Source organism: Zalophus californianus, chromosome 10 (genome assembly GCF_009762305.2).
Source record: "Zalophus californianus isolate mZalCal1 chromosome 10, mZalCal1.pri.v2, whole genome shotgun sequence".
Classification (NCBI taxonomy): Eukaryota; Metazoa; Chordata; class Mammalia; order Carnivora; family Otariidae; genus Zalophus; species Zalophus californianus.
The window spans coordinates 67781138-67795469 of NC_045604.1; the positions used below are offsets into that span (position 1 = coordinate 67781138).

Here is a 14332-nt window from a genome sequence, read left to right on the forward strand (position 1 = left end):
TCTCAGGTTGCCAGGGAAGAAAAGCGGGAATGGTACCCGAGTGGGCTGGGGAGTCTAGTCTCTGAGCAGGGGAAACGGGGGAAAAGTAGGGACAGGAGGGGCCTGAAGCATCACTGAAGAGCAGCCCAAGGACAGCAGGCCAGGTCTGAGGGACTCCACAAGCGCATGGAGGTGTGCTGGTCTAGCAGGTGGGAAAGGATCTCTCCTGCGAGCTCAGTGGAGACACGGGAGGGCAGGGGCTGTGCGCTGACATGAACAATCACATCAAGGAGGATCTGGGCCGAAGAGCAGAGAGCCTGGACTGAAAGGAAATAATGATGGGAGGGTCTCGAAAATATTTTTTAAAAGGTTTCTGGATTTGGGACTAGTCTTAAACATACATATGTACGCGTACACACACACACACACACACACAGGAACGCAGATCTACATGTATGTGTATATGCTGAGTTTATGCGCATGTCTATATCTCCAGGTATAAGGTTCATACCCAAAAGTCTTTTTTTTTTTCTGTTGTGAATTCATTATATTTCCTGGGCTCCTATGAACAGGACGAGAGAGAGCAGCACCACGAAAGAAGACGGAAAAGGAAGGAGGAGTCACCTCTGGAAGGACACCCCTAATTCTCTCGAGAGGAGCTCACACCACAGCCTCATGAATGTGCTGAGCTCGCCCCTGTGCTTCCCCACCAGCTTGTGGCGTGGTTCAGTCTCCTGAACTGCTCTCCTTCCTTCTGGACTGGGAGCCCAGGGGCTCTGTGGAGACCAAAGTTCAAGGTGCTGGAGCCACGGGGACTGAGTGCTTCCTCCAGGCCTGGAGAAACGTGAGCTGTGTCAGGGCTTGAAGGCCAAATACATGAGCAAGGGCATCAAGACTTTGTCATTTCCATCCCATCAAATCCATGTTCATTTAGACATTATCAAGTGGAAAATGGGATTGTTAATGATATTAATAATGTTGTTATTAATATTATAAAAACGGCTGAGGGCTTTTAGAAAACAACACTTTTGTCTGAGATACCATTTAAAATAATTTTTAAAATATAGGTTTACCTGAAAATGATTCTCAATTTCCTTTGAGAGAAGTTGATAGAAAAGCCCTTTTTCAGTATATTCAATTAGGCGATCGTGAAACACTCGGGTGGCTTCGTGAACAAAGAACAGAGCCGCCATCTGTCTGGAGTTAATGATGACCTTCTCGGCTTGCAGCAATCCCAGGAGGAGCTATTAGGGATTGAAACCTAAGGTTTATTTTGAACATTAGCAGGTAGTCTGTGAACCAGAGAGGCTCAATTTGTGCAGGTTTACGATTCCATACAAATAGAAGCGATGATCTGAGGTGAGAATTGTCCATTTCTCCAAGTGATAAACTTGATTTTTGATGAGATGGGCAGGTTGTAACTCAGGGAAAACTGGCATGGCACACCCCCCCTGGAGGGAAAGGGGCTAAGGACCCCTCGGCCGGGCCTAGTGGAGGCCTCACCGGCTCAGGAAGCCCTGGGTCCTGACCATTGGGGTTGACTTGGAGCCAGCGGTGCGGGTGGTGACCGGGACATGCTTCTTCATGCAGACACGTTCTAACATTCTGAATTGGATTAAAAGAACTTATAACCCATTTCAAATATGATAAGCACTATTTTGGACCACAGGTCCATGGCAAGGAGAGAAAGACCGAATTCAAAAATTGTTTTTCTTAATGTTTTAATTCTGAAAATTATTTGATCAAGGCTAGTGACTAAGTCAGCATGGTTGGCAACATTTCCTGTTATAAAAAGCAAGACTAGTGGGAAATGCAAGCATATTTATGAAATGCATACAGGCTTTCATCTTCTGAGAGCTGCACTAATATCTCAGAAATAAAGCAAAACCAAAAGCCGTGTAATACCCTTGCTACTGCTTTCCCTGCTGAGAATATCAGCCAATATTCTAACAGTCTGAGTGGCTTCATCACTGAATTCTCTGCAGGGCATTACTTTAATGCTTCTTTTTAAATGGCTCATGGGATAAACTGCTAATAAACAGCAAAACTCATCAACTTGGATTTCTTTTTCCCCCTTCTCTAACAACTGAATGTTGACAGTGGAGAAAAGGGGAGCGAGAGAGAAAGAGAGAGAGTCAATTTGGTAAAATTACAGTTCCTCAACTTACAATTTAAAGTTAAGCTAGAAAATGAATTTTAAAACACACCTAAGGGGCACCTGGGTGGCTCAGATGGTTAAGCGTCTGCCTTCGGCTCAGGTCATGATCCCGGGGTCCTGGGATCAAGTCCTGCATCGGGCTCCCTGCTGAGCAGGCAGCCTGCTTCTCCCTCTCCCTCTGTCTCTGCCTGCCATTCCCCATTTGTACTCTCTCTGTGAAATAAAAAAATAAATAAAACACACCTTAAAGATATCTCGAAGATTAAACAGGTAGTGGCATTTCGCTGGGGTTGGCAACATATTCTGACATACTTGAAAGTAGATAGCGAGAGAACAAGATATTATCTGATCCTTACTTTTCTGAACGTCGGATGTAAAGTTATTGATGGAGAAATACATTCCCAAATGAGCCTTTAAAAAGAAATTTTATTGTCAGCCTCAAAGTTTAAGCACAGTTTCTTCCTAATTAATCCCTACTAAAAAGGAGATGTGTGTACTATCATGGAGGATTAATGACATTTAAAATGTTAGTAATTAGAATCCACTTTAAACCAAACAGACTAATACAAAGACACTGCGAGGGTTGCAAACCGGGGAAATTCTCCTTGGTCCGAGTTTGGTGAATGATCTAGAGGCAGATGTTGCTGCACTCTGGGGACAATTTATGCCCCACCTGAGTGTGTACCAGGAGTGCTGACAACTGTCCTGCCCCCTTGCTCTCCAGGAGAGGTTATGAGATGGAATACAAGGTGACAGAATCATTTTTTCATTTTGGGTTGGTGTATGTATATATATTCTTCTACATTAGGATTAAGAGTCAGATGCTTAACAAGCTGGGCTGCCTAGGCACCCCTCAAATTTATTTTTCTCATTAAACTAGATTTCAAGTCAAGCCATTTTTCTAATCAGGTATTTCAGATTTTCTTATTTTGTATTCTATAAAGAAACAAAGAGAACAAACCAGGATAGCAGAACTCCAGGCGAGCTTGTTAATAATGCAGACTCCTGAGCTCCATCCCAGATATGCTGGATCAGGATCTTTGAGAATGAAGTCGTAGGATGCACATCTTACACACGCATTAAACGTGCACCACATGTATTTCTAATGCACACTGACTTATGTTTCAGTTATTTAGAGGCAAATTACAACCACAGGCCAGAAAGGGGCGGCGGGGGGTGGGGGGGACACAAAACCCATCCCCTGGAGGGAATTTTCTTTCAATATCAGTGGTTTTAAGTTTTCATGTCTTCTCTTATACCATGGAATTAAAATTCTTGTTCAGTAGAAAGTGAACTGGCTGCATTACCTGGAAAATAGCGCGCAAGGCGCTCTGTGGAGGATGAGGCAGCACCAGGATGGAAAAGTGTTTGAGGAGACGCGGGCTGATGTGCCTCCTGACTGCTGCAGGGGCACAGGCTGCCACTAGAGAAAGATCTTGAATGTTCTGTGGGAAGAGTTAAAAGGACGAATACATGCATCTGTAGAAAGTGAAATATCACCCATTTCCCAGCCCCTAGTGAACAGATTTCAATGTTTAGACGAAAAGATGATTTACTGCAAAAACAAAAACTGTGACCGCAATAGAAATCGATCTTCTTAGAAGTAACTGAAACCCTTAAATGCAATTTTGAGACAGGTTCCTTCTAGGAGGCTTTCTAAATGTCATCAAGCCATAGCCTGACTTTGAAAAAGCAATTACGGGACACGGAGCAACATGCTGAAGCGAGCGGAGGACTCTGGTGATGAGGGAGGGCTCAGGAGCACGGAGCGAGTCCCCAGGGAAGCCAGGGTTGCGTGGGTCATGGCCCGGGGACACACCATGCCTTCGGAGTGCTGCAGAGGTGGCCTCGGTCCTGCAGACCGGCTCATGGGCTCACGGTGGGCCTTGTAACAGGCCGGACCCCGGCCACAGAAACCCCACAAGAGGCCAGTCTCCTGGGATTTTCCCTGCCCGGGCTGCATCTGGATTCTTCTCTTGGCTGCAGGATGATGGGTGGTTCACATAGTCTGGTGTCTGAGCCGACAGGGTGGCATCCAGGATCCCTGGCCCAGGTTTGTCTGAGACGTCAAATTGTTTGTAACGCAGCTGTCTAATTCCACAGACAAAGTCAGTTCTGGAGCGCAGGGCTCGTGATTTCCAGAGAAGGAACCAAATAAGGAGACAAGTGCATTTGCTTTTTCAAAAACCGCAGCCATTCTGACTGGTTCGAGGTAATGGAAACAACGGCCCAGGCACACCACCCTGAGAATCTGTTGGGCTGTGCAGTGCTATGGAACATCCCTGATCTGTGATCTTGCAGAGAAAGATGCAGAGCGCTCTTACACAGACAGTAAGATGCACGTGCTGGGGCGCATTTTCATTAGCTTTTCTCCTATGTGTTCACTGCTGCTGCATAACTTGATGAGCTGTTGATGTGATTAATAATAGTGAGCATTTGACTCATAAATTAAACCTACACAGCATACTTGGACTTTTCACTAACAGTGAATCCTACGGAGCCGTGTGGAATGACAAAAGATGTCTTCGGCACGGTTCAGGTAGGGTTTCTGATGTGTTCTGTGTGTTCATCCTAAGTGTTTCAACCCATTCAGCTAGGTTATAAACATTTAGTTCATTGTTAATGGGAACAAAATCTTTGTATATGCTGTACCTTCCAAACGTTCTTCTCAGTGTTGTACAGACCTCCCATATCCAGTAACTGCCTGATCAGTTCCAGGGGTGGCTGAGCTCCGGACGTATCCGATTCCGGTACATTCAGATCATCAATGAACAAGACAATCTTGAGCAAGACAAAAGGTTTTAAAACATCACTTGGTGTTGCCTTTCCCTCAGTTACACATTAGGAATACTAATTACGGTATGGTGTAAGAACGAAGTTATATGAAACGACAGGCCTGTTTTTCTATTCAAAAGCAGCAGACCAAATTCCATTTTGAAGAGAAGACTTTAGAAAACATTAAGTTTTCAAAATCAGTGGACCGCCCCCAACAAGGCTATTCTCTTGGTACCTTTCCCTCAGGCTTGCCTTCCTCTTATCGTCATGTTAAAAATAAGACAATAGGCCCAAAATGGAGTCCCTTACGATAAGCCTCAGGCCACCCAACCCAGACTTAATGGCAGCTTCGGTTCTTCCAGAAAGGGATCTGAAACCAGTCACTCAGCTCTAGGGAGGTCGTCGGCCATGAGAGATCCTGCCAACCCCAGGGGAAGGTGACATCGCCACAATGCACATGTTGTCTACCAGTATAACTTGCCTCCCGCCCCCTCTCGCCCTTCTGCCTGTGAAGTCTCTCATTTTGTACAGCTCCTGGGAGCTCCTTTCTTTCTGCTAGTTGGATGCCTAGCAGATTCATGAATAAGTGAGTAAAGCCAATAAATCCTTAAAATTTACTCAGTTGCATTTTTGTTTTTAGCAGTCCCAACTCATGGTTGTGGGAAGAAAATGTGGTCAAATACACCATTACGAAACCATCTAATGCATTTTCTGTCTTATCTGGTCATGTTTAATTTAGATTCCAGGAGCTTCTTTTGGCTTTAGTAATTCCAAATCCGTATAATTGATCAGTATTATACTGATCAGTATTTATAAAGTGCATTCTCTGGCAATGTGCAGGGGTGCTTTCTCTGTTTATGATTATTAAATAAAACAAGTCACATTATGGCTAGAGTGGCAGAAGCAGATTAGTCAACGGGATGGGAGGCGTTTTACCCTGCTGTTCTTTGGCGCTCCAAGAGTGTCTTTGGTTCTTCTTACTAATTTCTTCAGGATCATCTCCTTGGCTTTGGCAGCTGTGATATTGACACTAAAATTTATTGTTGAGACTATAATTCCTTTCTTATCACTTTTCAATGAACTTTCATCCATTCTGACTGCTGGCTTTTTAATAGGCTTATCTGTTATGCCAAATATGGAAAGAAACATAAATTTAGACTACTTTAACAGTATTTGTGATTTATTTTAAGGTGTTAGGAAATATGAACGTTACATAATTTTACTCTTTTGTTGTCATTTGCAAGAAATCACCCTGAGGACAATTCAGTGAGAGAAGGAATACCAACTGTGAAATGTTTCCAATGGTTTCCTTCCTTTCATGTGGTCTGCAGGGCCTCTGAGAACTCTCTGTAGCCTACGCGCAACTGACACTGGTACCTTTTTATGACTTCAGAGTATTGGGATGTGCAAGATGGTATGTATCTACTGAAAGCACACAGGAGAGGTTTAAAAGCAGCATGCACCTGCGTCCACCAAAGGCCTCAGACTTAGGACACATCCCGAGAGCATCCGCCACAAGGGCCACTTGGGATGGTGCTATGGCAAATATAAAAGTAAAAACAAAACCAAAAACTCCTCTGGCAAGAACCTTCTGGCCAGGCAAGAACCTTCCTGATCTGCAGCTGTCTGGGGGCTGCCCCTGCTTTTCCTCTTCAGAAATGGAGTGGCTGCTCCCAAACCACTCGGCCTGAGGTCTCCAGGAGGATCTGAGAACTCATCCAGTAACTTCTCCCCTGCATTACTCGGACAAGCATGAAGGAACAGAAGAGGCCAACACTGCCTCCAGGTGCTTCCAGACTTGGTCCAAAGTTCCCCCAAGAAGCTGGGGTCCCCACTTGTGGGAAGCTCTGCCATCAGCACCCCAGCTGTTTGGCAGGGCATGGCAGGCTGAGGGGGGAGTGGGGATCTTTCAGGACTCTCGATTTTAAACTATCAGTGGAAATCTGTTCATTCTGAGATTCCAGACAAGCATGCAGTGACCTGATAGGAAGGAGTTTCACCCAACGTAATACGTACCTCGACTTCCAGTGGCTGTCTTGTGGGTTTCAGAAAGCAAGATGCTGATATTCTGCTTCAGGCTATTGGAATAAAAGGTTTTCGAGATTCAAAATCAGCTTGCTTACCATAGTAGCCATATGAACAAAATATAATCAAAGTATCAGTGTATGCTGGGTTCTACCTCATTCTCCTACAAGGAAACAAATACTCTTTTTTCCTGTTTACACTTTCACAGAGAAGATCGTGCCGCCACTGTCACGTTAAGTTCAACACCACAGGATTATTCTCAAAAACAAACTGAACAAATCCTAGGGCACCAGGTTACTGGTATCCCCGATGGGTAGTAAGCCACTAACTCACTGGTCCCTTTACAAAATGCACTTTCCGTTGTGGATGTCTCAACAGAAGCCCCTTCCACCTTTATTTTGGTCATGTCTTCAGGTGTTTCTTTATAATGTGATTTCTTTCTTAAAATCCAGTTCAGTTTAAATAGTGAGCCTACAGTAAGATTTCTTTTTTAGTGCCATTATTTATGATTATAATAATTCAGATAAGGAATGATTCCTACGAAATTAAATGTTTCAAAAATTATTTCTCTGATTTCTTACAGCCTTATTTAAGTGTAGTAGGATTTATTCCAAAATCATTCATGTAACATGCAGGTGACAGTGCTCCAGCTACCAGTGGCATTGGAAAGACAAGTGGGGGAATTCAAGATGTCTTGGGAAGAGGGGACAGCTTTGACGAGTGTGGGTGAGAGATGGGGTGCAGTTTGGGAGGAATCCAACAGCATCATTTGGTTCAAACAACAGTGTGCTTCTCCCATATTTTAATTAGAATTAACTTTAAAAGGGGGGCAGAGCAAGATGGCAGAGGAGTAGGAGACCCGGATTTCGTCTGGTCTCAGGAATAAAGCTGAATAGGGATCAAACCATTCTGAACACCTACGAACTCAACAGGAGATTGAAGAAAAGAATAGCAACAAATCTCTGAACAGAAAAGTGACCACTTACTGGAAGGTAGGACTTGGGGAGAAGTGAATCTGAGGCGATATTCGAGAGGATAGACGGCGGGGGAGGGGGCCTCCGTCAGCCACTTCTGGCAAGTGATAGAGCAGCGGAGCACAAAATCGGAACTTTTAGAAGTCGGCTCTGCTGAGGGGTGTCGCTCCAGTGGCTAAGTGGGGGGTGGAACCCTCATGGGACAGTGTGGTCTCAGGACTCTCGGGGTCACAGAAAGACTGGGGGTGCCTGAGTGCGGCAGAGCTCCCAGGTATCAGAGCGGGGAAGCCAGCTGCAGAGACGGAGCCGAGGCACGGGCTCTCAGCTCAGGGTTGCCATAAACTGTGATCCGTGGCCCAGTCAGGCCACTGCTCCTCCAGCAGGGACCCAACAAGCAGCAGAGCCGGGGAGACTCCCCTTCCTCCCCCGGGAGGAGCGGCGCAGGAACGCACCGCAGGGATCTGCTGGGTTTGAAGACTCCACACGGGGTCAGGTGCCAGAGATAGAAACACTTGGTCACAGACCAGGTGAGCATGGAGTGTGGCCGGAGACTGGGGAGATGGGAGTGACTGACTGCTTTTCTCTGGGGGCGCACTGAGGGCTCCTCCAGGCAGAGATTGGGAGGCCACCATTTTCATTCTCATCCTCCAAAGCTGTACGGAGAGCTTGCAGGGAACAAAAGCTCCCGAGAGCAAACCCGAGCAGATTGCTTAGCCTGGACTGACAAGGGCGGGGCAATTCCGCCTCCGGCAAAGACATCTGGGAACCACAGCAACAGGCCCCTCCCCCAGAAGATCAGCACGAACAGCCAGCCAAGACCAAGTTTACCGATCGAGGCGAACGGGAGAATTCCACCGTTAGGGGAATACTGCACATAGAATTCATGGCTTTTTTACCATGATTCATTAGTTTTTCCAAGTTAATTTTTTTAACTGTTTTTTTTTGAAATTTTCTTTTTCCCTTTTTCAACCAACATCTTATCAATCCCTTTTTTTAAAAAAACATTTTTATTTTTCATTTTTAGAGTCATATTCTATCCCTTCATAGTAGTTACCCTTATTTTTGGGATATATATATAAGTTGTTCTCTCTTTAAAATTTTGAGATACAGCTTCTTCTAACAGATCAAAATATACCCTAAAGCACTAGTGTATGGCTTTGTTCTAGTCTCCTGCCTGATCACGTTCTCTCCTTTTTTCTTTTTCTTTTTAAATCCTCTTTCTTTTTTCAAACAACTTCTTATCAATTCCTTTTATAAAATCTTTTATAATTTTCATCTTTACCGTCATTTTCCATCCCTTCATTGTATCAACCCTTATTTTGTACATATATAAGTCTTTCTTCCTTTAAAATTTTAGGAGGCACTTTCTTCTAACAGACCAAAATACACCCAAAATCTAGTGTGTGGCACTGATCTATGCACTAGCCTGATCATATTTGATCATATTCTGTTTTTTTTTTTGTTTTGGTCTGTTTTTGTTAGTGTTTATCTTTTTCTTTTTCTTTTTTTTCCTCTTTCTTTTTTCTTTCTTTCCCTTTCTTTCCCCCTGGTTTGAGGTATTTTCTGATTTGTTTAGAGTATATTTGCTGGGGATGTTGTTAACCTGTTAGCATTTTGTTCTCTCATTCATCTGTTCTCCTCTGGACAAAATGACAAGATGAAAAAAAATCACCTCAGCAAAAAGAACAAGAGGTAGTACTGTCTGCCAGGGACCTACTCAATACGGACATTAGTATGATGTTGGACCTAGAGTTCAGAATCATGATTTTAAAGATACTAGCTGGGCTTGAAAAAAGCATGGAAGTTATTAGAGACACCCTTCCTGGAGAAATAAAAGAACTAAAATCTAACCAAATCGAAATCAAAAAGGTTATTAAATGAGGTGCAATCAAAAATGGGGGCACTAACTGTTAGGATAAATGAGGCAGAAGAGAGAATTAGCGATATAGAAGACCAAATGATGGAAAATAAAGAAGCTGAGAAAAAGAGAGATAAACAACTACTGGATCACGAGGGCAGAATTCGAGAGATAAGCGATACGATAAGAGACGAAACAACATTAGAATAATTGGGATCCCAGAAGAAGAAGAAAGAGAGAGAGAGGGGCAGAAGGTATATTGGAGCAAATTATAGCAGAGAACTTCCCTAATGTGGGGAAGGAAACAGGCATCAAAATCCAGGAGGCACAGAGAACCCCTCTCAAAATCAATAAAAATAGGTCAACACCCTGAAATCTAACAGTAAAACTTACGAGTCTCAGAGACAAAGAGAAAATCTTGAAAGCAGCTCGGGAGAAGAGATATGTAACCTACAATGGTAGAAACATTAGATTGGCAACAGACCTATCCACTGCGACCTGGCAGGCCAGAAAGGACTGGCATGATATCTTCAGAGCACTAAATGAGAAAAATATGCTGCCAAGAATACTATATCCAGCTAGGCTGTCATTGAATATAGAAGGAGAGATAAAAAGCTTCCAGGACAAACAAAAACTAAAGGAATTTGCAAACACGAAACCAGCCCTACAAGAAATATTAAAAGGGGTCTTCTAAGCAAAGAGAGAGCCTAAAAGCAGCATAGACCAGAAAGGAACACAGATAATATACAGTAACAGTCACCTTAGAGGCAATACAATGGCACTAAATTCATACCTTTCAATAGTTACCCTGAATGTAAATGGGCTCAATGCCCCAATCAAAAGACACAGGCTATCAGATTGGATTAAAAAACAAGACCCATCAATATGCTGTCTGCAAGAGACTCATTTTAGACCCAAAGACACCCCCAGATTGAAAGTGAAGGGGTGGAAAACCATTTACCATGCTAATGGACACCAAAAGAAAGCTGGGGTGGCAATCCTTATATCAGACAAATTAGATTTTAAAACCAAAGACTGTATTAAGAGATGAGGAAGGACACTATATCCTACTTAAAGGGTCTATCCAACAAGATCTAACAATTGTAAATATCTATGCCCCTAACATGGGAGCAGCCAATTATATAAGGCAATTAATAACAAAAGCGAAGAAACACATTGACAACAATACAATAATAGTGGGGGACTTTAACACCCCCCTGACTGAAATGGACAGATCATCTAAGCAAAAGATCAACAAGGAAATAAAGACTTTAAATGACACACTGGACCAAATGGACTTCACAGACATATTCAGAACATTCCATCCCAAAGCAACAGAATACACATTCTTCTCTAGTGCCCATGGAACATTCTCCAGAATAGATCACATCCTAAGTCACAAATCAGGTCTCAACCAGTACCAAAAGATTGGGATTATTCCCTGCATATTTTCAGACCACAATGCTTTGAAACTAGAACTCAGTCACAAGAGGAAACTCGGAAAGAACTCAAATACATGGAGGCTAAAGAGCATCCTACTAAAGAATGAATGGGTCAACCAGGAAATTAAAGAAGAATTAAAAAAATTCATGGAAACCAAAGAAAATGAAAACACAACTGTTCAAAATCTTTGGGATGCAGCAAAGGCAGTCCAGAGAGGAAACTATATAGCAATACAAGTCTTTCTCAAGAAACAAGAAAGGTCTCAAATACACAACCTAACTCTACACCTAAGGAGCTAGAGAAAAAACAGCAAATAAAGCCTAAACACAGCAGGAGAAGAGAAATCATAAAGATCAGAGCAGAAATCAATGAACTAGAAACCAAAAGAACAGTAGAACAGATCAACGAAACTAGGAGCTGGTTCTTTGAAAGAATTAACAAGATTGATAAACCCCTGGCCAGACTTATCAAAAAGAAAAGAGAAATGACCCAAATCAACAAAATCATGAATGAAAGAGGAGAGATCACAACCAACCACCAAAGAAATACACACAAGTATAAGAACATATTATGAGCAACTATATGCCAGCAAATTAGATAACCTGGAAGAAATGGGTGCATTCCTGAGATGTATCAACTACCAAAATTGAACCAGGAAGAAATAGAAAACCTGAACAGACCTATAACCACTAAGGAAATTGAAGCAGTCATCAAAAATCTCCCAACAAACAAAAGCCCAGGGCCAGATGGCTTCCCAGGGGAATTCTACCAAACATTTAAAGAAGAATTAATACCGTTCTCCTGAAACTGTTCCAAAAAATAGAAATGGAAGGAAAACTTCCAAACTCATTTTATGAGGCCACCATTACCTTGTTCCCCAAACCAGACAAAGACCCCATCAAAAAGGAGAATTACAGACCAATATCCTTGATGAACATGGATGCAAAAATTCTCACCAAAATACTAGCCAATAGGATCCAACAGTACATTAAAAGGATTATTCACCACGACCAAGTGGGATTTATCCCTGGGCGACATGGTTGGTTCAACATCCGCAAATCAGTCAACGTGATACAATACATTAACAAAAGAGAGAACAAGAATCATATAATCCTCTCAATAGATGCAGAAAAAGCATTTGAAAAAGTACAGCATCCTTTCTTGATCAAAACTCTTCAGAGTATAGGGATAGAGGGTACATACCTCAATATCATAAAAGCCATCTATGAAAAACCTACAGCGAATATCATTCTCAATGGGGAAAAGCTGAGAGCTTTCCCCCTAAGGTTAGGAATGCAGCAGGGATGTCCACTATCACCACTGCTATTCAACATAGTATTAGAAGTCCTAGCCACAGCAATCAGACAACAAAAAGAAATCAAAGGCATCCAAATCGGCAAAGAGGAAGTCAAACTCTCACTCTTTGCAGATGATATGATACTTTATGTGGAAAACCCAAAAGACTCCACCGCAAAACTCCTAGAACTCATACAGGAATTCAGTCAAGTGGCAGGATATAAAATCAATGCACAGAAATCAGTGGCATTCCTATACACCAACAACAAGACAGAAGAGAGACAAATTAAGGAGTTGATCCCATTTACAATTGCACCCCAAACCATAAGATACCTAGGAATAAATGTAACCAAAGAGGCAAAGGATCTGTACTCCGAAAACTATAAAATACTCATGAAAGAAATTGAGGAAGACACAAAGAAATGGAAAAATGTTCCATGCTCATGGATTGGAAGAACAAACATTGTAAAGATGTCAATGCTACCTAGAGCAATCTACACATTCAATGCAATCCCCATCAAAATACCATCCACTTTTTTCAAAGAAATGGAACAAATAATCCTAAAATTTGTATGGAACCAGAAGAGACCCTGAATAGCCAGAGGAATGTTGAAAAAGAAAAGCAAAGCTGGCGGCATCACAATTCCGGACTTCCAGCTCTATTACAAAGCTGTCATCATCAAGACAGTATGGTACTGGCACAAAAACAGACACATAGATCAATGGAACAGAATCGAGAGCCCAGAAATGGACCCTCAACTCTATGGTCAACTAATCTTTGACAAAGCAGGAAAGAATGTCCAATGGAAAAAAGACAGTCTCTTCAACAAATGGTGTTGGGAAAATTGGACAGCCACATGCAGAAGAATGAAACTGGACCATTGTCTTACACCACCCACAAAAATAGACTCCAAATGGTTGAAAGACCTAAACGTGAGACAGGAGTCCATCAAAATTCTAAAGGAGAACACAGGCAGCAACCTCTTCGACCTCAGCCGCAGCAACTTCTTCCTAGAAACATTGCCAAAGGCAAGGGAAGCAAGGGCAAAGATGAACTATTGGGATTTCATCAAGATAAAAAGCTTTTGCACAGCAAAAGAAACAGTCCACAAAACCAAAAGACAACCGACAGAATGGGAGAAAATATTTGCAAATGACATATCAGATAAAGGGCTAGTATCCAAAATCTATAAAGAACTTACCAAACTCAATACCCAAAGAACAAATAATCCAATCAAGAAATGGGCAGAAGACATGAACAGACATTTTTCCAAAGAAGACATCCAAATGGCCAACAGACACATGAAAAAGTGCTCAACATCGCTCGGCATCAGGGAAATCCAAATCAAAACCTCAATGAGATACCACCTCACACCAGTCAGAATGGCTAAAATTAACAAGTCAGGAAACGACAGATGTTGGCGGGAATGTGGAGAAAGGGGAACCGTCCTACACTGTTGGTGGGAATGCGAGCTGGTGCAGCCACTCTGGAAAACAGTATGGAGGTTCCTCAAACAGTTGAAAATAGAACTACCATATGATCCAGCAATTGCACTACTGGGTATTTACCCCAAAGATACAAATGCAGGGATCCGAAGGGGTACGTGCACCCCAATGTTTATAGCAGCAATGTCCACAATAGCCAAACTGTGGAAAGAGCCAAGATTTCCATCGACAGATGAATGGATAAAGAAGAGGTGGTATATATACACAATGGAATATTATGCAGCCATCAAAAGGAATGAGATCTTGCCATTTGCAATGACGTGGATGGAACTGGAGGGTGTTAGGCTGAGTGAAATAAGTCAATCAGAGAAAGACATG

At 42.7% G+C, this 14332-nt stretch overlaps 1 protein-coding gene across 13 annotated transcripts in view; it reads right to left on the bottom strand.

The window, feature by feature from the left end:
- DNAH14 (dynein axonemal heavy chain 14) overlaps positions 1-14332 on the bottom strand; it is a 334785-nt gene that overhangs the window by 118824 nt on the left and 201629 nt on the right. For all 13 annotated transcript variants that reach the window (XM_027613953.2, XM_027613959.2, XM_027613960.2 and 10 more), the window contains 6 exons: positions 6929-6990; positions 5849-6033; positions 4790-4918; positions 3445-3582; positions 2381-2548; positions 1053-1223 (listed from right to left, as the gene is read on the bottom strand). In XM_027613953.2, coding sequence (XP_027469754.2) covers positions 1053-1223; positions 2381-2548; positions 3445-3582; positions 4790-4918; positions 5849-6033; positions 6929-6990 — 853 coding nt within the window. The remainder of the gene's footprint in view (positions 1-1052; positions 1224-2380; positions 2549-3444; positions 3583-4789; positions 4919-5848; positions 6034-6928; positions 6991-14332) is intronic.